Genomic DNA, 25,484 nt, shown 5'->3' on the forward strand with positions numbered 1-25,484 from the left:
ACATGTATGTATATTCTGCACCCAAATATCCTAAGATGGCTTATATTTTGTTTAACTTTAGAAAAGACTTTTTCAGGAGTTTTATTTCTAAGGTGAGAGTGAGGACTTCTGTTTTGGATATAGAGAGCAGTACAAGAGACTTGTGCCCAAAGATATTATTCTAAATTTTGATCAAATATCATAGCTCTTGCTGCTTCTATAATTGTTCTATTCTTCCTTTCTGCTACCCTGTTTTGTTGTGGGTTATAAGGAACAATATACTCACTCTTAATTCCTACTTGTTTACAAATATCTTTAAACAAGTTTGAAGTATATTCCCCTCCATTATCAGCTTTTAATTTTGTGTCCTGATAAGTTTTCAGTTAAGGTTTTGAATTCTTTAAATCTCTTAAGGATTTCTTATGATTCTTTACATTTTAAGAAGTAAATCCATGTTTTCCTAGAGAAATCATCTATAAAAAGTATATAGTACCATAATCTTCCAAGAAATGAAACAGACATAGGTCCACATAAATTTGAGTGGATTAATTCCAAAACATTGTTAGTTTTCTAGTGCTATCATGAAATGGACTTTTGGTGTTCTTAACTAGAGCGCATCCTTTGCATATGCTTGAATGATCTTTATTCAACTTAGGTAAACCAGTAACCATCTTCTCCATAGTTGATAAGGTTTTGAAGTTTATATGTCCTAACCTTCTATGTCATATTTTGTTTGTATTAGCAGCTTCATGAATTAAGGCTTGAATGATACAAGTATCCCTTTCTTTGACTAATAAACTCTAATTTCTTAAATGAAGAGTTCTTAGACCAGGTCGTTACTTTACCGTCCATGAATACAACATTATGTTCATCATCTTCAAGTGCCGTAACAGAGATTAGATTCTTTTTTATTCTTGGCACATAGAGTACTCTTTTGAGATGGAGAGAAATACCCAACTTCAGTTTCAAGGTGTACTTCTCAATTCCTTTGACTGCATAATTGGAATTATCACCTATGGTAACTTCACCATTAACTTCTTCTAATATTGAGTCTAGTACTTCTTTGTATCCTGTAATGTGTCGAAATGATCCACTATCAATTACCCATGTTGTGCTTGATACTTCATTTGATAGTGCAAAATACAATACACGTTTCTTAGGATCATAGTTTTCTACTTTCCTAGTAACGTTTGTACAATTTACTTGCTGCTTTGAATTATCAAGGCAATTAGATCTACAACATCCAAACTTTTCTCATTTGAAGCATTTTATTTTGGATAAATCTTTCTTAGGTTTGTCATATATTTGATTACCCTTCTTCTTGAAGTGCTTCTTCTTACCTTAGTAGGAATTTGTGTTGAGAACATGAAGTTGTTCCTCTTTAGTTTTCAAATTTCTTACTTTCTTAAGTTTCCTAGATTCTTCTTGAAGGCAATCTCTTTTAAGTCTATTGAAGTTTGGGAGATTGTCTCTAGCACTTACTCCTTGTGAGAATGTTTCCGATGAATCCGGTAACCCATCTATAGCCATAAGTGTTAGCTCTTTGTCTTCAATTATGGTCCCTATACTTGCAAGTTCATCTCTTAGACTAGCCACCCTTAGGAAGTATGAATTCGTAGATTCTCCCTTCTTTATTTGTCTATGATTTAGTTGCCTCTTTAGTGCAAGGGTTCTAGTCACATTGCTAACCTCATATGCATTTACTAATGCATTCATCATATTAAATGTTGTCTAATGTTTCATTAGCATAGGTACTATTTCATTTTTAACCTTATCTAATATGATTTACATGGTTTTCCTGTTTCCTTTAATCCATGTAGTTTTATGAGGATCAGCATCAAGTCACTTGGATTCTTTATCAACAAACTGTATTACATCATTGTCTTCAAGAATCATCATAATTCTGAATTTCCAAGCAATGAAGTGTTCTTTTCCATTAAACCTATCTTTGGGTTTGATTGTGCTAGCCATTGAAGGTAAAAGGAGTTGCTAGATATTTTAAATCTTATTGTCAATTTGCAAAGCCTAGGTTCGACTACCAAAGCTCTGATACCATGTAAAGTTTCTACAAATTCTAAACAACCAAATCTGATATGAAGCCTTTATACTTGTTGAAGATGGTCTTGATTATATCAAACCTTTATAAGAAGTGTTATTTGGAGCATGATAATTATTCTGCAAATATCTTATACCTGCTATCAAATCGTCTAAGGCTATAGATGCTAAAGGAGTAGACTTTGTATTTTCTGTGTGTCCTTTATCCATAATCACACCCTATAAATCTAGGTCGGCCTCTAATTGTTTCCTTGAAATTGATGCCTAATGGAGAAGACTTTAGTTAGTGAATAGACTAACTAAAATGATCAAGATTAATCTTTAACAACAATGCCTCTAGGAGATGCCAATCACCACTAGGATAAATACAATTATATATAGGCTTTTGTTTAATAAAGAATTTCATGCAAGAACAGATCCGTACGATCTGTAATCAAACCAGTATGATGTATCAGAGTTACAGAATTAACATATGCTATGATACACAAAATATGCCCTCTTACTAGTTTGCATCATCAACCCATATCTCATGTCTCTCTGCACAAACTTGAATGCCAACATTAGGTGACCTTGTATGACTATCTCTATATGCAAATGAATGTAGATTAGCAATATCATTAAGCATAATGACTACACCATGATCTGGTTTAAGGGCTAAATTCACTAAAGTTAAATGAGGATGTAATTCTTTGGCTGCCAAAGAATTTCCCGAGTGTAAACCTTTATTAGGTCCCATTTCCAAGCACGAAGTACCATCATATGAAGATATTATATTGCTGCCAATGCCATATATCGAGCTTGCCATGTTAGGGGGATAAGGAGATATTTTACAGCTGTCATTAATGGAATAATCTGATTTATTCCCTTGTAATTCTTCACTCACAAAACCTAAATGATTTGTATCTTGAAGACAAAGCTTTGTTGGGCTAGATGAACTTTCACATGTAGATTTACCAAATCCCATATAAGGATGCAAAGTAGCAGATTCATTGATTTCTTTAATGTTGATTAGGATGACATTTAATGAAATCAGATTTTGATATAATAAATGCTTTTATAAGTTTTTCAACTTCCTCAATGTTTTCCCTCTTGAGGTTAACAAGACTAATGCATAAAGATGGAATAAGGTATCAAACATGGAAAGTATAAAGAACTTAGAAGCAACTTATGTATTCATTCATTATCAGTTGCAAGATTACATTTCCAATGCATAAGATGTCTTTACTTGTGACGAGACGTGCATATAATACCCGAGGGACGTGAGGTGGGCCCTCATGTTGGTATCTGTCCTTGGTTACACAAAATTGTCTAACTACCGATTACCTGACAACATCATCCCCACCAAAATGATAGTCATCCCTGGATGACAAAAATGCAAAATGTTTGGGACTACACACAACAAATAAGGAGTAATAATACCACATAATACTAAGAAGAAGGGGGAGGGGGCTTAGAAGACATCCCTGCAGAGTCCATTATCTGCCGTAGTTGGTAGACTTGCTCACTACGAATCTCCAAATCTTCTTGTACTTGTTAATTGAGCTCTACATCGTCTTTCAACATAATTGCAACCTCCAAAGCCTCGGCTTCCTTATTTGCATATGTTGCTCAACTCACAGTCACCTCAGCTCGAGTCTCCTCTAATTGCTTTTCAACCATGCTTTTGTCTTGTAGGAGCACTACTTGCTCTGCTGCCCACTCTACCTATTGTGTAGCCAATTGGATGACAAATTGCTCCCTAGACTTCTCTACAAGCTCTCTAGACCTTTCAGCTGCCACTCTTTCAGCCTCGACATGTCACTGAGCATAGCAGGCAGCTTTATATGCCTCTACTACCTCGTGGTCCCAACTCTGGTTCTATGGCCGAGTTTGCTATCATTTCCGGTGTCTCAATTGCTAGCCACCCTCTTGCCTCAAAGCAAGATCGAAAGTGTATAGGCCATCTCTTTCATATGTAGGCTAGGATAGGTTGTAACTCCTTCGTTCTGGTCATGGAATTCTAACCAATCGCACGACCCATCTCCAACACATCATCTAGAGTCTTAAGTTATGTCATCGTTCTCTCAGTATCCAAACCATAGTTTATCTTCTCCTCTTCTACCTGCTCTACCTATGGTGCAGCTTCTACCTTGATTCTTTGGGAACTTCTTCTGCCTATTGCAGCTATTTCCACCTCTGGTGCGACCTCCTCATCGCCTGGCGCATCCTCAGATTGTGGAATCTCCATCTCCTAGTGCTACAATCACTGGTGCTCTAGCAAAGATATCTCCCCTTCTTGGGGATTGAATGGAGGATCCCATTACCATAGGGGCAAGTCCAAATTGTTGTCTTAAGAGCTCACTTGCATGACCCATAAATGGTGCAAGTTGCAATGGTGCAAGTAGTGTCATCATCTCCATAGCGCCAACTCCTCCTGGCTCAACTAATAATGTCATGTCTATTGTCACCATTGCCTCTGATCCAATCACTTTAAGGCAAACCTGAGGCTCATGCGGCTCCTATGATGGACTGTCTCCAGTCTCAACTATCTCCATTGTTCTAGTAAGATCCCCTTCTCCTTCCAAAATGGCATCACTCTCCTGAGGTACCACACTCTCTATCCTAGGTGCCTTGCTCTCCATTTGCTAAACTGCTACCACGACTACCTTTGTAAGGATACCCTCCTTGTCAAGTATCATAGGTACTATCTTTACCATCGAAAGCACTGCAACTACCTACTTCATGGAGACTCTCCATAGTGACAGCTGGTGGAGTCATCACAATAGGTGTCCAAAATTGCCCGAAAGTAGGGATAGGGATTGTGCTAGTACTTGGTGTCAAGTGCACTGTCATGGGCCATGGTGGTGCAAATAATACTTGAGGTTTGGAAGCAGTTTCCACTTCATCCTCATTAGTCTAAGAACTCTCATCATCTGTAGAGGCACTTGTGCTCTCTAATGTTGCCTGACACCCACTATCTATGTCACTATGGTCTAAGCTTGCATCCTACCTCACTCAATTCATGCCTGTCGTTGTTCCTCTGGTATCCAAATATTGCCAGTAGAATACTAGAGGCTCCCTTGGTGCCAACTTTCCCTCGGGAGGTACCTCTAACATGTCCGCATGAATCTAACGTAGTGTTGCTTCCAAAAACAAGTTGATGGCATAATGGGGCATATAGAAGGTACAGTGTTGCAGTGTCATAAATTCATGCATCCTCTCAGCCAACATAGAAGCCCAATCATAGACTACCCCATTCATGATGCTATTCATAAAAACTATCTGTGGCAGTGCAATATCTAAAGCATGACCTGCTTTCGTAAGCCCACACTTCAACACATTCAGTATGCAACACCATGGCTCCTCCCCAATGAAACCCCAACGGATTCCTTTACTCTTTTGTCTCCTTTACAACGAAATCAAACTTTGTAGGTGTGAGTTCTTGAGCAATCATCTTCATCTAAAACTCTTTCTGTTCCTGTGTTAGCTTTTGGTTCTTTATTTCCACCTTTCGTCCAATCTTTCTTGGAATACCAAACACCTTGGTGAAGTTTGCAGCTTTGAATTAAACAGTGATAGGATGTTTTCAATACTCAAATGTACCTTTTTTGGTGTACCCATTGAATGCTTGGATCATTATCCATAAAATCTTCTCAAAAATCCGAGTGGGAAACAAGGGCATTTGAATAGCTCAATGCACTCCGGCCCATTGCAATAATTGCTTTATCGTATTTGTCTTTGGTGTTTCCGACCACCACCTTCAGCATTTGAACCCATTGAGTCCTTCAAACTGTACTGTAAGATGTGTGATTTTCTCTTTCTGAGAAGCCTGCCGAATCTTGGGTTAGACCTTCGTCTTGCTATTAAAATTGGCCTCTTGCATTTGGCTTGCAACTTGAATGCCTGAGGATAAAACATTTGCATTCTTGTCCATGCTCGAACTGTCTGCTTCTAATCGATCCTTCCAACACCTCCACTTGCCTGTGGAATGCATAGTGTAACGGTTTCCTCTTTTGTTGTTATTGCAAAAAAATGGTTAGGGCTGGAGGCCACTTCTCTTTGTTGTCGCAGTGTCGTATGAATGCAATGCCTTTGCATCTACAATCTCCCCTTCATTCAACACTCCTATGCGGCTCTTATCCTCTCTGTGGAGGCTTTCTTCAATTTATGGCTCGTGTCTTGGTGGTGCTAAACTCTTTATATTTGATTTTTGTGTTCGCTTTCCACAAGGAGTTAGTTTCCTTTCTTGAGCCTTTGTTGCATCCTTCGTGGCCTTCTATGTCGTTTTACTATGTCTTGGTAGAATCAATGTTTTACCTCGGTCCTTCTATGTCTTTCATCGCCTTATATGTCTTTTGGTGTTGTTGGCCGTGGATCGAATGTTCTTTTTTGCGGGAGAATGTAATGGTTTCCTCGCCTAATGCCAGTGTTTTCCACAGGCACACTTGTATTTCCACGAGTCTTCTAGGCTTTGCTTGCAGAAACTGATTCTTTTCCTCCTTCGTTGTCGTGGCTTAGCGTGGCGCGATGTGTGTTCTGCAACACTTCAATATTGTCTGCGGGGTTTCTTTTTCTTTTCTGCAGGGCGTCAATCTTCTCCGTAGGGCGGCTTCAATCTTTTTCCGCGAGGCTTTAGTCTTTTCCTCGATGTTGTCTCTATGGGAGGTCTCGTGTATTCTATATTTCTGCAAGGTCTTTTTAAAACATTGATCCATGGTTCCTTCTTTCCCACGGGACCACAGTGTCTTCGGCACTTCCGTGTTGCTTTTTCATGAAACTCAATGCTATTTGCAAGTCCTTTATGCTTCGTCCATGCGTCCTTCCATGGAAGGTAATGTTTTGACTTGTGGCCTTATGCACTTGCCCATGCTCTTTCTTTTTGACGAGCCTTAGTTCTCCAATTTTATTTATTATTATCGTCCCTTTTTACCTTTCCAATTTTTTTTTTTAAAGTCTTAATTATTTGGCATTGGCAGGTCCTTGCGTAGCTCATGGTAGACCTTTAGTTTTAAGTCGTTCACAACATGGGTGACTTCTTGGCTGTCTAGTGTCCACAACTTGATTGATCCATTGGCTCCAACCTCCCGAATTTTATACGGGCCAAGCCACTTCACTTTGAATTTGCTTGGCTTGATCTCGTTCTGTCCAATAAACTTCAAAACTAACTGGCCGGGTTGGAATCTCATGTACCAAAGATGCTTATCATGCCAAAAATTTTGCCATTGTTGTGCCACATCGGTCGCCCACTGTGCTAATGCCCTCTTCTTGTGTAATTTGTTCAAGGTATAAAGTCTCTCAAGCTCTCCATGTTGTTGTCGATAGTTATCTGTAAACTTGGTACCATGAACTCTACGAGTACTAGTGCCTCCTGCTCGTACATCAATGGCGTGTGCCCTATGGTTACCTTGTAAGAGGTATGGTAAGCCCACAACAGGAAGGGTAATTTTTTCTCACAAGCTTCACCTTCAACTCTACATGATTTACAAATAACTCCAACTAGAATCTTGTTGGTTGCCTCTGCCTGCCCATTCGCCCGAGGGTGGGGCGGACTTGACAGTGTATGGAAAATATTGAATTCGGTAGTCAAGAGCTTGATGACATGATTCACAAAGTGCCCACCCTTGTCGCTTGTTAGTTGGATTGGGATTCCAAACTGCATTATGATCTATTCGTAGATGAATTTAGTCATGCTTAAAGAAGAGTTGTCTGGTAATGCTCGTGCTTCCACCCATTTTGTTAAGTATTTTGTGGCCCCCACAATATACCGACACCTTCTAGCCCGACTAACTCGTAGGGGTCCGATGAAGTCTAACCCCCAACTTTCAAACAATTCTTGGGAGTGTGATGGGTTGAGTGACATGTAGTCTTGTTTGAGAGGCTTTCCTGAGCATTGAAAGGTATCGCACCCAACAGCCCATTCTCGTGCATCGTTGTGCAATGTCGGCCACCACAAGCCTATTAGGAGCATTTTCCTTGTTGCGGTGTTAGGACCCATGTGTTTGCCCGCTAGTCCTTCATGGGTTTCTCAGAGTACTCCTGGTATCTCTTCTTTTATCACTTATCATCTTAATACTTGGTCTGCCCCCATATTGTAGAGTAATCTGTTAATTAATTGAAAGGTCTTGCTTATGAGAACTAGTTTCCTTCGTTCTCCAGGAGGCATGTCGTAGGGGAATTGAGTCGTAGACAAGTACTCCCTAATACTAGTGTACCATGAGTGAAGTATGGCAATTTGAAATAAGTGTGCCTTGGGGAAGTTGTTTATTCCCACAAGTGGCTCTCCGGACTTGATTCGTGACAATTGATCCACATTCACATGGCTATGCCTTGGTCGTACCATGATGTTGAAAGCGAATTCTTGAAGTAGCAGAAGCCAACGATTGACTCTCCCTTGGATGATGAGCTTATTAACCAAGTACATGAGGGCTCTGTGGTCTGCATAGGTGGATGAGTTGGCCAACAGGTAGTGTCGGAATTTTTTTTTGAATACACCATCCCGAGGGCTTACCTCTCTGTAGTGCTATACTTTTTCTCTATCTTAGATAATAATCAGCTTGCGAAGTATATCGGATGGTCTAATTCGTGTGCCCCCTTCTAGGCCAAGCTAGCCCTGATGGTGTAGTTTAACGCATCTACATGTACATTAAACTCTTTATCCCAATTTGGGAATGTCATAATGGCAGCGCCCATCATTCTAGTTTTTAATTCTTCAAAAGCGTCTCCTTGTTCCTTTCCCCATAAGTATAGCTCCCCTTTCCTTGTGAGTTTGTCCAATGGTTGGGATACTTGTGCGAAGTTCTTAATGAATCTCCAATCATATCCAATATGACCGAGGAATGATTTGACTCCAGTCATATTGGTAGGGGGCTCCATTTCAATGATCACCCTTACTTTGTCCAAGTTGTTCTTCAACCTAGCTTCACAAACAATGTTCCCAAGTAGCTTTTCTTGTGGCACCGTGAAGTCACACTTCTTCAAGTTAAGGGCAAGGCAAGCTCACTGACATCGCTCCATGCACTCCCCCAAAGCTGCAATATGCTTGTCTTGCCCACTAAACACTAACTAGTCATTCAAGAATGATGTGAAGTTTCCTACTGACATCTTATCAAAGATGTATAGAATGATTTGGTGAAAAATCGTGGGTGCATTATAGAGGCCGAAGGGCATACAGTTGTATGTGTAAACACCATCTTCCACTACGAAAGTTGTTTTCAATTTGTCCTCTTTTTCAATGGAAATCTAGTTGTACCTAGGAAACCCATCCACAAATGAGTAAATTTTGTGACCTGCCACTTTTAGGATTGTGTCAGTGAATGGGATAGGAAACGGGTCTTTTGATGGTAACTGTGTTCAGGCATTTGAAATCTATGCAAATGTGGATTTGGTTCGCTTCCTTCTTCAGAGAAGTGACAATGTGAGAAACCCACTTGCTCGTCTTGATTCGGAAGATGATGCCTGCCTCCAGCATCCTTTCGATCTTTGTGTTCACTCTTGTAGCATAGTTTTTGTTCATCTTGTATGGCCTCTTCCACACAAGTTTGGCTCCGGGTACCAAGGGGACTTGGTGTACGCATAACTCTAGAGGTACACCCTTCAAATCTTGATATGTCCAAGCAAAGACATACTTGTACTCAGTGAATATTTTAAATGCGACAATCTTCAGTATGGGGTCCCAGTCATCCCCTACCAAAATAGTCTTTGGATTGTGCTCATCTCCCAAATGCCCTGCAACTTGGTCTCTTGGTATTTAATAGCTTTTCCCTTAGGGAATTGGTGGGCGGGGCTATCTCCAACTTCGGCCTCCCCTTCCTTGTATTCTCTGTGCTCTGAAGGGAATTGGTCCGCTTCCTCCATCATCTCCAACACATTGCACGATGGCGTAAACAATTCATAATCACCCATCTGCCAATGAAATAGCCCATCTATAGAATCTACATCATTAGAGAACTCCCTCAATTCCAATACTCCTTTGCCATTGGGTTCCATGTCTTTCCTCCCTTCATCTACTTTGTCATCAAATTCTGAGTGCGAGGAGGATACCATCTCTTTGCCAACTATCTAGGTTCTCAAGTCAATCACATACTTCCTTCCACTCTTCTCAAATGACAGAGTGTTGTTCCAATTATGATTCGCTTTAGCTATCACAAACCACCCTCTTCCTAAGATGGCATCGTATCCCTTCCATTGGAGAGAGATCACTACAAAGTCTAGGATGAAGGGTTGTGTGCCAATTGTTACCTTCTATGCCATCAGGGTCCCGAGGGCTTGATACCATGTTGTTCAGCCCCTAAGAGGATGAAGGTTGGTGGCCATAACATCAACTTCTTGAGACTCTTCCAAGTCTCTTTCGACAGGACATTCACTCTTGACCCCCATCCATAATCATGTCGGTGAGGATGGTGCCTAAGATTCACATCTCCACCACGGTTGGGTGTCTCCCACTGTTCATTGTGAGTATCATCGGATCCACTACCAAACTGTTGGGATCCTTTATTCATTTTGGAGTACTTGTGGTTGTTGGAGTGTCTAGGAGGGTTGTATGAAGGTGGGGCATAGTTTCCTACAGGTCCTTGACCTTCATCGAAACTTCTTGTTGCATCACCTGCCTTAGAATGTTCTGCTTTGTCGTTGCTCGAGTAGAGGTTCTAGCAATATCTTTCAACTCTCTACGGGCTTTTTTCAATCTCCTCTTTAGCTTCGAAGGCCCTTTGCTTTTCCGTATGAGGGTCTAGATATTTAGCCTTCTTAGCTTGTGCACCTGTAATCGCCAAAATGTCTTCCTCCTTGCTCCTCCCTTCAACCTCCCTTCGACATCAAGGAGGTTAATGCCTAGTTTTGGACAATTTGTATCTTTGTGGTTGCCAGGCCCACACCATCTGCACAACTTCTGTGGGGTCTCCTCTTTCTGGCAATCACAGGCAAAATGTCCCAATTGGTTGCAATTCTTGCACTGTATCATGGGCCTCCCTTTTGCATCATATTGGATTTGGGGACCATTATTGTTATTGTTGTTGTTCCCTCGGCCTCCTCCCTAATTTTTTTTGTACCTCCCAGAAGTGGCATTATTGTTATTCTGTTGGTTGCCCAATCCAAACATATAGGGTTGTTCTTGTGTGAACAAGACTTGCTGATTTCTGGTCTTCATGTTATAGGGACATTCTTTAGTGGAATGTCTCATAACCTAGTAGATGTCGCAAAAGGATTTCTTAGGACACAAACCCTTAGAGTGTCCAACCTCATTGCAGTCCGTGCACTTTGCAATCTGTGCACTTTGTAGTTTGTGCACCATACTTCGCCCTCCTCACTTTTACTCGACCCTCCTTTGGTTGCTTTCAGTTCCTTCATCATTCGCTTAAGGTCTTTCTGTAGGGCGTATACCTTCTTACTCCCTTCCTCGTCGCTGCTTTTGTCAGAAGAGTCATCGTCTGATGATGATGACTTACTAGTCTTCTTAGAAGTCTTGTATTGACTTTCTGAGTCCATGGCTTAGTTATAGGCGTTGTCATATGAAGTCGGAGGTATGATCTTCATCTTCCTCCGAAGGGATATCTTTAGTCCTTCGACAAACCATTGTATTTTGAGTTCGCCCGCTAGTGCACACTCCATCTTGCCAAGGAGTTCTTTTATTATTCGTGTGTACGCTCTGACGGCCTCACTTTTCCCTTGCTTGGTACCATATATTTTTGCGAGTATCTCATTGTTGTCTCTCAGTAGTTTGAATTCCTTTTGAAATTCCTTTTTCTAGATAGCCCAAGTTGTCAAATTGGTCTTGTCTACACCCGAGTACCAATCAATGGTTGCTTCCCTCAATGTAGCGAGGAATTGTTTCACCCGTTCGTCTTGGTCGGTGACCTCATTGGCAGTCCAGATGGTTTCACACATCTACCAATAGTGTACCAGATCTTCTTTTGCTTGACCCATGAATTTGAGCAACTTTTGTTTGTTCACAGCCATGGCTACTGATTGTACCACCGTTTGAACTATTGGTTGTGTCGGTTGTGGTTGTAGTGGGATCTGTGTCTACACCTGTGCCTACGCACCCACGTTACTCTATGGTGTGGCTAAAAACAAGGTTCGGCTACCAAACTAAAATCGCTTGTTCAATGTGTGGCGAAAGAATGGAGTGTGGTTACCCCGTGCTCGCACTGCTTCGACACCTCTAGCTGTGCTGGTTCCCTTTTCACTCCTTCACTAATTGTCTACCCGTGGTGTACGAGATAAGTTAATGAACTCCTCCCTCGTTTCTTTGATCCAACTTAGTCTTTGTCGTGTCTCTTCTATCAAATCCTCACTACTTCTCACCTGCCAATGGTGAGGTGAACTATGTTCTCTGTCAACCAATACACCTCCCGTGGCACTGTGGTCACCCTTTGTGACCCCATTGTAGTCCCCTTCAGCAAGTTGCCTAAGCCTTTGCCTCCATTTGGCTTGTTATGCAAGGATTAAAGCTTGATGTGCAACACATATTCCATCATTTTGTACTTTTCTATTTCTATCTTTATTCAATTGATTTGGCATCAATTCAAAACATCATACATAACAAACAAAGAACACTTTTTATTTATTTAGTCTCTGTACATCATGGGTCGTCTATGCAACCGTTACAAACTTACAATGCTCTTTCCTTCAACATTCCCATGGCATAGGGCTCATGGGTTGGACCTCCGTCGGGTCTCATCTCATTCCTCCTCCCAACGGTTATGTTCAACAAAGTTCCTGAGAGTTTGTTGCCGACGTTGCTCCCTCTCAACTTCCTCTCTTCGTCGTGCCTATGCAAGGAATTAGGGGAACTAGTGCAAAAGTTTGTTGGCGGTGAGACTAACGTTCAAAGCATCCCAAATGATGTCCTTAGGGACTTCTGCACGTATGGCTTCTCCATGGATGAATGTTTCAATCATCGCACGAAATAGTATATGGAAGTTCTTCATGAGAGCATGCTCGCCTTCGTACAACTCGATCACGCCATCTTCATTAGTTTTGATGTTCTCTAGTGTAGGTATTCCCATTTATGCCATTTGCTATGTTGCTCTTTCTGGATTCAAATGGGCAATGACACCAAATGTTTTCCCTCTCGAGGTTAACAGGAACTAATGCATAAAGATTATCGAACATGGAAAGTATAAAGAACTCAGAAGCAACTTATGTATTCATTCATTATCAATTGCAAGATTACATTTCCAATGCATAAGATGTCTTTACTTGTGACGGAGACAGGTACATATAGTAGCCAACGGACGTGACGTAAACCATCGCATCAGTAACTGTCCTCAGTTACACAAAACTGTCTAACCACTGATTACCCATCAACACTCAACATCACCCTTGCTCCCCCTTTGTTCACGAGGAGTTGAAAATGGAGAATGTTCAAGGGACCTTCCTCTTGAAAAGGTTGGAGAAGAAACCCCTAATGCTGCAGCCATAGCCACAACAAAATGAATTGAATATTCTTAAATCAGTCTAGTGTTGAACTCATGTTTTCTCTCATCCAAAGCTAGAAGCCTTTCCTGAAGAGTACTGTACAAGCCTGATCCTATTTCTCTCGCAGTCTTTTGTCCTCTACCTCAGGAATTGGTTCCCTTTCAATTTGACGAGGTAAAAGGTGGGACGTAATGGTTGATCAGACATTGTATCCACTGTCCTCAAAACATTGGAAACTGCTTTGTCTTGGTTCCTATGTCCAACTTTGCTTCTGCTGTGTTGGCTACTAGACCTTATTTGTGTATGATCAGTTCTCAGTTGTCCCATAGCTGTGATCATTATGTATTTGATGATGTTGTTGCATCTGTAGCTGCCGCTGCTACTGTTGGGCAAAAACTGTCAGAAAGTAAGTCAGTTGATTATTCAGTTCTCTTTGTGGGCTGCCATCTCTTCTTTCACCCATCTCAGCTCATTTAGGTTAATTTCAGCTGCTTGCTGCCCCAATCTATTTGCATTATATCTGTGTGGTTCAAACCCTCTAGACTGCATAGAACCACTTTATACTGACATACATTGGATTAGAAACAAAAAGCAGTTGTAATTTCTGACATGCAATGGATATAACTGACATGCGATTGAAAAAAGCTGACATGCCACTGGAAAAGTTCACATGCAATTGAAAATCTTGACATGCAACTGGAAAGGTTCACATGCAATCGAAATCCTCACAAGTTGGCAGGGTCACTTCGCTCTGATAGCAGTGAAATATCCTAGCTAGCAGCTTTTAAAGAAAGTATAGAAGTTCCAAGGAATTATCGCAAACTGAATCAAACGCAAAGATTATATGGAAATTTGAACCTTGTGCAATTATTATTGATGCTCCCTTTATTTGTATGGAGCTTGCTTAGATTAGACTTCTAGAGAAATCACCATCTAATTCTGGTCACTGAACTTGGAGTCCCACAAAAACATACTAGATCACTGTGCTCATATAACCATGAATTGTTGAGCTTCAAGAATTGCCTATAGGTACCAGGTGGTTGCATGTTTATTCATCTATGCAGGCTGCAATTCCTTAATTAATTCTGCAATTACAATTGGAGGCCTTGCAAATTGGCGTGAGCATGGGGAGGTTGTTCTACCAGCGATAACAGTCAAACTGTGGCTCTTACTCCAAGTGGCAAATACTCATTGGGATTACATAACCGTTAATCTGGCTGCAGCAGAGAGTCAGTGACCATGTGACATTGCACACTTTGGAAGTTTACAGTTGCATACCACTTGAGGGGAAATCAGCTGTATCCAGCTACTGGTGCTTCTTCTGTAATTTCTCCACATGGTTCAGACCTTGTTTGATGCTCAGGAATCCACCAGCAACAGCCCAGACATCATGTGATCTGCAGATCAGTCAAGACTCAATAATAATTCATTTTGGATGGAATCTCAGTCCCTGCATGCTTCAATCAAGACTGGTCAAGCTGTCTCAGCTTAGATGCCAATTAGAGAGCTGTAGTAGCATTAATTATTTGTTTATTCAACATTATTTGGTCCCTCAATAAACACAGCTTCATTCTTGGCCAGGTATGATTCCCAGTTCTTGATGTTTTTGTTTGAGCAATGAATCTATGCTATTGAATTCAGAATTTAGAGTTGCAGTTAAAAGTCTCAGAATTGCAACATTTCGTAGTTGTTCATTTCTTTGCATCACATTTGCCCAAAAAATTCAAAAAAATTATAAAACCTCAAATTACAAAAAAGGGACTTCAAACTTCATCAAAACACCAAACCATAATATGCTGGTGAAAGATTCAAACTGAAACAAAACAGCCAGCATTCAGCAGCACCGTGGACAGTATCATTCACTTTCCAACTCACATTTCCCAATATAAATACTTCACCTAGAAATAAAAACAAGGATAACTCAAAATGGCCCTGCAATGAACTTAAGGAATAATGAGATAAATTAAAATCAAAGTTTAGCTTTTTGGCCTGTTATTAATTATTCCCAAATCTCCCTTTAGTTTAATGCTCTAGCCTATGGAGAAAATTAGAAGAATGGGCTAGCATTATTATCCATTTATTTATTGACATCCTATGCAAAAGGGGATATTATAGGCTCATACCCCAATTCAATAAAATTCTTGACAAATTACAATTAACAAAAGAAGATTATTAAAAAAATATATGTTATAGGCTCTTAAACAAGTTTTTTGTTTTAGAGGATTGTAATCTAGAATGTCACTCATCATGTGTACCACTGATAAGGACTATTACAAGGCTCATCTTAGATTTATGGGTCAAAATAGGTACAGTTGGGAGATCAATTGTTATCAAAGCTTGGAACGGACTAGGAGTTTTAAAGGGTTGATTATGGTTTTGAACCTTGGAAATGGTTTTACAAGCATCAATCAATATCAAATAGTATCATACGGAAAAAAAATGTGTTTTTGGGGCTTGCCCTTGGAAATGTTTTTACAACAATCAATCAACATCATATTTGAAGTGTTTAATTCTTGCAAATCTTTGTCCTTTTAGTCTTTTATAGTTCCTTTTGCTGTACAATGATGTCTGGTTGTGCTTCAAGCTTGTTCCTGCACTCTTTATAGGGTTTGGTGCCCTTTCTAAGCCCTGCTTATCTTAATCAAAAACATCTAGTATCATATGGTAAAAAATGAAAGAAAAGTTTTAATCATTAACACAAGTGATATATATATTCTTGCTGTAATTTAATGCTGTGCTCAGTAACTTCAAATCAATTTTTCTGTTTTTATTGTTGTTATCTCCTGGGGTGGGGGGAACAGAAAATTATAATGAACTGCATTTGAAAAAATATAAGCAAAATGTGTTCAAGAAACACGATGTTTATTATTATTGATAATATTGTTATGTTTGTCTTCTCGTGTTGATCGAGAATTCGCAATCCACTGAAGCCTTGATTCTCAAGAACTATAGATTCATATAGCATAGAGTTCTACATGTTTGAGATCAGTCATCTAAGAAAATGAAAATGTCCCAAAATTAATTGTGTTTCTGTCCAGATAGTGTAATTGATGAACAAACTGCTTATTTTTCAATACATTTCCAGAAACTCAAAAAACCTTTCTTGTATTCCATACAGATTGAGGCAACATAATGGTGAACTTAGTGGTGGAGCTAAAGCATCGCGAGCAGGAAGGCCTTGGCAATGTGTATGCCTGGTTCACGGTTTCAAAGACCGCTCTGAAGGTAAAATTTATATCAATTTGTTACATGACCTTAGGAGTCATACCATTTTAGTTAATGTGGGATCCTCGTGAGAAGAGTGGCACTGCAACTGTTACCTCTACATCCTTTTTGTTGATAATATAGGTTTTTGCTATTTATCTTTTTGTGCAGCATGTGAATTTGAATGGAAGTGGAAGCATTTTTCTCGAAAGTCATCTCGTAAGTCAAAGAAACTTGACAATGTAAGTGAGCAGACAGGATTGTTTACATCTCCTCTTGTTAAACACAGAGAAGCAGCACTCAATAGAGTTAAAGATAATCTTGATTGCCAACACCTAAAAATTCAGTGGCAAGAGCAGTCAGCATCTTAGTTGATGCATCTTAGCAAACTAGCTACCCGTGTATTTATGTGTACTGTTTTCCAAACTATCAACTTTCAAACAGATTTCCCTGATAAACAAATCAAGTTTAATTGTTATTTAAATCCAATCTGGCATACATCCATTATAGAAAGCCTATTCTTTCTGGTTATGAGCAGAAAGTTTTGTAAATGTTGTAGAAGTATGCTCAGCAGCATACCAGCACTATCAACATTCTTGTCAACCATGCATCTGAATGCATATGTCAATATGTTGAAATGGTAGAACTTTTCATGCAAATCAGTAGACCAGTGGTTTGCAATGTTATAGGGGCTGTATCATTTCTTTGTTGCAAATTGTGACTACATTATGATTTTCATTCCACCATTATCCCTTATAGAGGAAGTCCAATTCTCCTATTGCTTGCCAAAAGTTACATCATACATGATATGATCATTTATTTTCAAACATTTCTTCTCAGCTCAACAAAGGAGTCGTGTGTTAGAATTTGTCACAAACACTAAAATTTTTACCTAGGAACTAATGTCTTTGAGTTAAATGCAAATCCACATCCAATAAAATAATAGAATGGAGCAAATTGCAAAGGAAAAAAGTATAAATAGCAAATTATGAAGAATGAAGTACAAATATATAGGCCTAGCCAATTCAACTCAAGTCACTTTTAATTAGGAGGTGAGTTGATTTAATTGAGAAAAAAATGGCCTTGAATAAATAGATGTGGCACCTAATTGACATTAACCAAGATTTAGTGAGTTAATGGTGACATTTGTACAATTAAGTCAAGGTGTCCACATGTCATTATTAGCTATATGGATTAGAAAAAATTAAATATTCTTAATTTCTGATTAATTTTAATTAAGTAATTTGAGAATAAATTCTGTCCAAGGTGAAGTATAACATTCACACCAAAGCCTGGCTCAAGTGTAACCTAGGAGGAAATGGAAATGAGTTTCAACTATGTTGCCATCATAGGTGACTATGCATAGTGGTAATCCAGCAATGGAGAGAAAGTTGAACCTGCCAAAAGAGGAAGAAATGTGAAGAGAAACTAGGTGGCCCTCAAATGTGATGTAATCTACACTAAAGATGGAAGAACAAAAGTCTAATGAAGACTCACGCTCATCAAACCACATTACTTTCCTTACGAAGAAATAGGTCCAAAGGCACATATAGATCTTCTCTAATCTATATAGAAAAGGGAAAAAATACAAATATAAGGCTTATAAATTGTAAAACATTAATTTATAAATTGTCATAATTTAAACAAGTTTGTTTTTGTCTATAGTCACTTGGCTTAGGAATATGCCCATGTCGACACGGAATTAGGTCTGGTTCAAGGCAATGATTCTTTATCGTTTCTTTTGAGAACAAAGGAATTTCATTGTCTAGAATGACAAAATAGGAATGAAATGAAACGCCCAAAAATATTTTAGAAACACTTTAAAATGTTGACACTATATTTGTGTATTTACAATGAACCCATTAGATGATTTTATATAATAGCTCCCCATAATTGTTATGTGCATGCGTAAAATGCAAAATTAAGTGACCCTCCTATTGGAACTTTATTTTGTTCATGATTACAAATCTTTGCTTAAGTTTCTCAAACATACAAGGTTTTCATTTTATCATTAGTGTGATTACAAGCTTGTGAGTAATAAAGGTATAAATTGGGAAGTGCAAAATCTAAATAAAAGTCAAATGAAACAAAATATTACATAAGAACACGTTTTGGAAAGGGCTTTTGAGCTTATAAGAAGTTAAAAAATGAAGACAAAACTTATACCTTCGTAATTAATCATACTTCAAAGGGAGCTTGAAGAGAGAAAAGAACCCTTAAGAGTTAGCAATACAAACCTTAAAATAATGATGCTCTTAATAACATGGGCTAGCCTCTTATCCTCTTTTATACCACATTGGACAAAAGCTAGAAAGGCTCATTTGAAAATTTCTAGTTTTCTCTGTAATGCTAACAAGAATGGGTAACTTATGGTTAATATAAACAATTGAACTACACTAAATATTCTTGGCATTCAAAATATGCAAGTCAGTTTAAGGTGTTGAGTTATAGTTAATGATTTAGAAAAATCACAAGCATGATGGAAGACCTTGGTGCTCTTTATGCATGATACTTGATTGGTAGTGTAATGTAGGGAAATAGGGCTCACTATTTAATACATGCAAACTGAAAAACAAGGTCTATTTCCATTTTAATTATATTAGAAGAGAATAGAACTGTATACATGAAAAACCTACCTATCAGGAGCAAGCTTAAAAAGGCAAATGTTAGTTGTACATATTCTTATATCTAGATTCAAACAAAAAAAACTACTTGCATTTTACTAAGCTAAACAACCAATAGATATGAGTCCCACACAACCACGAAGTAGCTCAACAAGGGCACCTATGTGAACCTTGTTGGTGTGCTCTAGTAGGAGGGATGTGGATGTGCTCTCCCAAACACAACTATGAATGAATCCCTTCAATGATGGAAGTATGAAAATGAGATATGAACCTAAGCTAAATGAGTGAGCAATACTTCAAGAGGAGGCTATGGAAGAAGCCATTCTTAAAACATTCTAGGAAATGGAGATGATTGCAAGAAAGTAAACTAAATTATCAATGCAAGAAATGAAATCAAACAACTACCAAAGAGTTAGCAACAATGCATGAAACTACTAAGAGCTATAGAATTATACTAGCATGATAACAATGCAAATGAGGGAGATGAAGAATGCTTGAGACAAGGGCTCTATTTATAGGCTTGAGAGAGGCCTTAAGGAGGTGGCATCTATGTGGCATCCACATAGGTGCCACAACAAAGACACATGAGCTAAGGGGACAAGCTATCCAAAGGCCAACATAAGCTTTTTTGTGATTAAGATGGCTCAAGGTGTGCTCACACGTGTGACCAACCTTGAAGAAAGGAAAGCCAACCTTGAAGAAAGGAAAGGGGGACAAGTGCATAAGAGTGTAAGAGGCTTTTTGGAGGAATTAATTGAAAAGGGGGCTTTCTTGGGCTTTGAGTTGCTCACACATGTGTGAGCAACCACTTAGGGGCTAAAAAGTGTTTATGAGGGTATTTGGGATAATAAAGTGGGATTAACTAGTGGATATGCTTAGAAGGATGAGAGTGATGGGTGGCAGATTAGGTTTTAGGTGGGATAATGATTAAATTAAATAGGATTTAATTTAATCATAGGATTATAGAATTTAATAAAGTGGAGAGAAATTAAATAAATTAGAAATCATTTTAAAGAGGATTTATGGAGCACTACACATTAAATAAATTTAACACATTAGGAAAAATATTCAAATTAAATTTAAATGCATTAGGGAAGTGAACTTATATAATTCAATAAATGTAATTAAATAAGTAGAATAATATGAAAAATATAATTAATGAATAAATATTCAATTATAGTGTCAAGAGAAATATCAATAAATTAATATAGTATTTAGGACAATTTTAAGTGTCTACATTTTGCCCCTCTTTGATGTAGTGTTGGGACGACATTACATCAAAGAAAAGAAAATACAGGTTGCCCCAGAGAGGAGAGGAGTTCTAGGAGTCATGTCATAGCAATGAAAAGGAATGAGGGTGCCCCCTTGAGGAAATTGGGCGAAAAAGGAATATATTTTGCCCCATTTTCTCGAAAATAGACAAGAGAAGGAAAAGGGAAAGAGAAAAGGCTTAAAAAGATGACTTTGCATGACTTGTCAATAAGATCAGAATAAAGCAGGGTGAATTGGATAATGATTAATCTAAATGCATCCTAACTACACGAATGCATGAGATTCAATTGTATTCATATGGGAGAGCATACCCTAGTTTGATATAGCAGAGGAGTTATGAATCAAATGCTATAGTAGCATAGATGACAAGGTTCCTTTGCATGGACTAGACTCTCAACACAATAGACTTTAGGAACATAGATGTATGTTTCATAGTCATGATGAAACAAATGACATATACACATTGGAGAGGTCTGGGCCCACCCAAATTCTTTTTAGGGATCTTGGTGGAAAGTGTGCTAACCTTGTGCCCCCAATGAGCAATGCATAACCATAACTTGAAACTGACATAGATGTGCTAAAGAATCATGAAAGTAGATGATATCACAAAATGACCCGTGTAATCAGTTTAAGCCATTCAAATAATACCAAGATATTGAAGATCAAGGCACAATTGGGGAGGCTATCGCTAACACACAAAGATAAAATCAACAAAAGACTTATGACCAAGTGGTCATTTAGTCCATAGTACTTGCCATGAACTTTATTTTGATGGTGAATTTGTTAAGCTTGTGTGGGAAGGATGCATCATGTAAGAGAAAAATTGATTGTTTAATTGAATTGCATTGAAATGTTTATGATTGTCTGCTGGCAATTGTGTGAAAGGAACAAGGTTCTCAAATCATTTAGTTTCAATGTGAATGTGTGTAAGTTTTTTTTGCAATCACTATTTTGATAAGCTCAGTTTGATGGGTCGAAGCTCAATGTCATGAGATTAAATGATGAACAAAAGAATTTAGGCAATATGATGGATGAAGGAAGAACTTGATTGGATTAGAAGAATGGTTGTGATAAGCTTGGGTTAGAAGAAAAAGATAGATAGGATGAAAATTGTTTTTTATGAAATGATTGGAAGAAGGGAATCTGATTAGATTAAAGGATAAATGAATTGATTGCATAAATTGGAAGAAGTAAAAAATTGATGGAAGGTGGAATAGATTAGAACCAATGACAAGGGAGAACCAAGGAATGATAAATGAATGGGAGGGACACTTTTATGGGTGGGATGATATATGGATGAAATGAAAGGTGAAAGAATATGGGAGACCAAAGGATATGGTATCGGAAAATGGGGAGCCAATGACCATGTTTGAAAGGAGTTAAAAAAAATGCCCCATACCAAGGATAGGAAAATGGAGGGAAATATGGTGGGAAAGGATACATGAACATGAAAAGATTGTGCAAAAGCTATTGTATGGAGGAAGGGAAGGCATGTGTATTTCCAAAGCATGTATGAACATTTTTTTGTTGTGCCTTTAGTATTGATCATGAGCATAGGCTTGAAAGTGGAATGAATAAGGGATATGAGAGGGAGGGTATGAAATAAGGATAATGATATGAAGAGTATGGATGGAATGTGGGACATGAAATGAATGAAATAGATGGGATAACCAAGACCAAGAACATATGCAAGAAGGATGGAAGTATGTAGGAGTATGGATGGAGGATAAAGGAAAGGAAAATGCCAAGGACTATGGGATGCAAGACATTGATAAGATGTCAAGATCAAATATGTGAACGGATGGTAAGAGTATGTAGGATAGTGTGTGGATAATATGCAAGGGACATGTCGAGTGAGCATAGATGGAAGGAAAATGATAGTCAAGATCAAAGATGGACAAGGATGGTAAATGGTAGATAGGAATATAGAAGATATATAAGGCAATGTGGTATGGATGGAGCTTGCTCCTAGTGTAGAGTGCAAGCGGAAGAGAAAAAAATGAATGGATGGATAAGTGGAATTGGAAGACAATGGATACATGATATGGAAATGAAGACTAGACTCAAGCATCTAGTTACATGGATGCTATCCCTTGATATCTCTTCTTATATCTTTTTCTTTGTTATTTTCAAGGAATTTTACTATGTTCTCATAGATGTTGGTAGGATAGGGAAACAAAGGATGAAATGGGTTGGGAAATGGAGGTCAAGGACTTATGAAAAAGTTTTGATTAAGGGGGTGGAGTGATTGGGATGAAGACATGGTTGATGGATGCTAGGTTGGAAGACTTGTGAATGAATGGATGAAGGAGGTGGAAAGATCCTCATTGGCATACACCTTGAAGGGTGATGGACAAGAGGAAATTTCAGAGGATATGGATGAGAAAGTATATATGGACCCAAAATGGACGAAGGAGATGATGGATTTAGGATGGTGGATTTTGGGACATAAGGACCCAAAATAGAGTTGGTAAATGGAATTTTTGAGGATTTATGGATGAAGGAAGCCTATGGATTAGCAAAATTTGATGCCATTTTGAATTTTTCTTTCAAATTCATTGCTTCATTAAGTAGCTTTGGAATCCACATAAATTTTGAATTTTTTATTTTGAGCATTTGTGGCCTTTTGATTTTTTCTTTTGGATCATTATCTTCTTTTCCTAAACATGTCTTTTAGAGGGGACATGTTGATCCTTGGATTTTTGTAGATTTTTGGCTTGATTCACTTTATCTTTGGCATCCAATTTGCTTACATTGGCCATGGTATGAGTGTATGAGGATAAATGGTATGGAGAGCTTATGGATCAAATTGTAGATGGTGAACATTGGAAGGAATTCAAGGATGTGTGCCTTTGTTGATCTTTATTAGGAGCATGAGGGGATGAAGTGGAAGAATTGGATATGGTGGATGGATGTATGTAAGGACCCAAAATTGATGGAAGGGATGAAGGGTTTGGCTTTGGAACATAAGGATCCAAAATGGATGGAGATGAGGAAGGAATGGGAATATGTATATAAAGGCCCTAAATGGACTTGGAATATGGATGATGGGAACATTTAGGTTTGGATGGAGGAGTTTTGGATTTGGAAGGAGTGGAAGGCGTACCAACATCTTGAGACATTATTTCTTCAATGGGATACTTATCATTTTTCAATACAAGATGTGAGTCCATGTATAGGGGGTCCATGAGTGGATTGAATAGGGGTGATAGGATCATGTGGAGGATTAGGATCATGATGGGGATTATGAGGGATAATAAGATCTTGAGATGGATTGGGATCATGAAATGCAAATGAAGAGATACTTTGATCTTGACTTATAAGAGCATCATGTGGTGGAATGTAAGGAATGATTGGATCATGAGATAGAATAGAATCATAGAATGGAGTGGAGGGAATGGAACCATGAGATGGAGTAATTGGATCTTGACATGGAGGAATCTTAGTGGATGAAGTGGAAAGAAAATCTTCATGAAGTGGAGGATCAATGGATGCTAACTCATGAGATAGAGGGGAATCAGTAATGTGCGCGATACATGGAATGTCTTGATCTTAATTAGGAAGGGGATCATGAGATGGATTAAGAGGGATATATGAATTTTGAGGGATAAGGGAATTATGGGATGGGGAATTTATTGGATCTAAAGGAGAGGAGGAATCCATAATGACATGCTTTGGAACAAGTTCTTGAGATGGCATTAGGTGTATGACTTTGGGTGATTGCATCACTTTATTTTTAGTTTTGTACATAGACAAGGTTTTTAGTGAGATAAACCTATTACAAGGTAGGGATGATGTTGATTTTGGAGGATTAGGATTGTGTGGAGGTTGAGGCATCGGTAGAGGATTGGGATGACAGTTTTGGAAATTTAACTCAAAGCATGGGGAATTAAATGGAGGATTTGGGTTGGATGGAACATGAGGATTATGGACTTGGAAGCATGGGGTAGGAGTACATATGTTTTGGGATGTAGATTTTTGCTTTTGACTTTCTAGGCTCAAGATAGAATTCTTGAGTTTCTCAATTTCTTTGGCAATGACATTAATGTTTGAGGAATTATGCATACTATGGCTGGAATCATATGTGGATGAATGATAATGAGGTGGATATCCCTTGTCAAAGGTAGACGAATAATGAATAGGAGATGGATTAGGATTGGACATGTAATTTTGAGGACTGATTTGGTACATGGGTTGAATGGGAGGTATAACTCCATATTGCCTTTGAAGATCTTCAACCATGGTTAAGCCAATTCTTATCCATGAACTTAGATGAGGACTGGTGAAAGATTTGATGATGTATGGAATATGACTTAGGACTAGGAGTAGTTTTGGACTTTGTTTTGATTTGATTTGGATTTGATTTGATATTGGATATTCGATGAAGGTTTGAGATAACCTTGATGTAGATAAAGACCTTATGATATTGCAAAAAATTGGATGTTAGATTTGAATGATGATATTTTCTTCCACTTGGAGATGGAAAATGATCCCAAGTTAGAATAGGATACAAAATAGATGATCCCATGTGAGAGAGCGCAACTATGACAATGTTTGCTAAGAATAAAGGTCTAATATCACACTTTGGAAAGATCTTTCTACCTAAAGATTGGATTCAATCTTGATGAAGGAGAAAGATGATTGATGATATTGATTTGATTGAATCAAGATAGCTAGGATTAAAGTCCAAGGTTTATGATGGTGCTCCTATGTCCAAAGTGGAAGATTTTATGAAAATTGAATTAGAAGAAGATTTAAATAGATGAAATTAGAAAGATTGATTTTGGATGAATATGTAAATGAATTGAATTAGGAATTGATTAGAAAGGAATGAATTCAAGAAGGGATTGGATTAAGAATCATGAGGATGAATCATTGAATGAGGGAACTGGATCTTGATGTGGATTACAAATCATGACTAGGATAAAGATTAGGAATTTGATTAAATGATTA

The 25,484-nt window shown here is 38.4% G+C and overlaps 1 protein-coding gene across 1 annotated transcript in view; it reads left to right on the forward strand.

Moving 5' to 3' along the window:
- The window catches only part of LOC149575121 (Excinuclease ABC, C subunit, N-terminal), a 66,697-nt gene extending 49,284 nt beyond the window's left edge, over window positions 1-17,413 (forward strand). Inside the window, exons 2-3 of the mRNA XM_089814974.1 lie at window positions 16,550-16,656; window positions 16,807-17,413. Coding sequence (XP_089671100.1) covers window positions 16,550-16,656; window positions 16,807-17,006 — 307 coding nt within the window. The 3' untranslated portion in view covers window positions 17,007-17,413. The remainder of the gene's footprint in view (window positions 1-16,549; window positions 16,657-16,806) is intronic.
- The last annotated feature ends 8,071 nt before the right edge of the window (window positions 17,414-25,484 follow it).

Source organism: Cupressus sempervirens, chromosome 2 (genome assembly GCF_028749045.1).
Source record: "Cupressus sempervirens isolate cs-2001-9-10 chromosome 2, ASM2874904v1, whole genome shotgun sequence".
In the NCBI taxonomy this organism is placed as follows: Eukaryota; Viridiplantae; Streptophyta; class Pinopsida; order Cupressales; family Cupressaceae; genus Cupressus; species Cupressus sempervirens.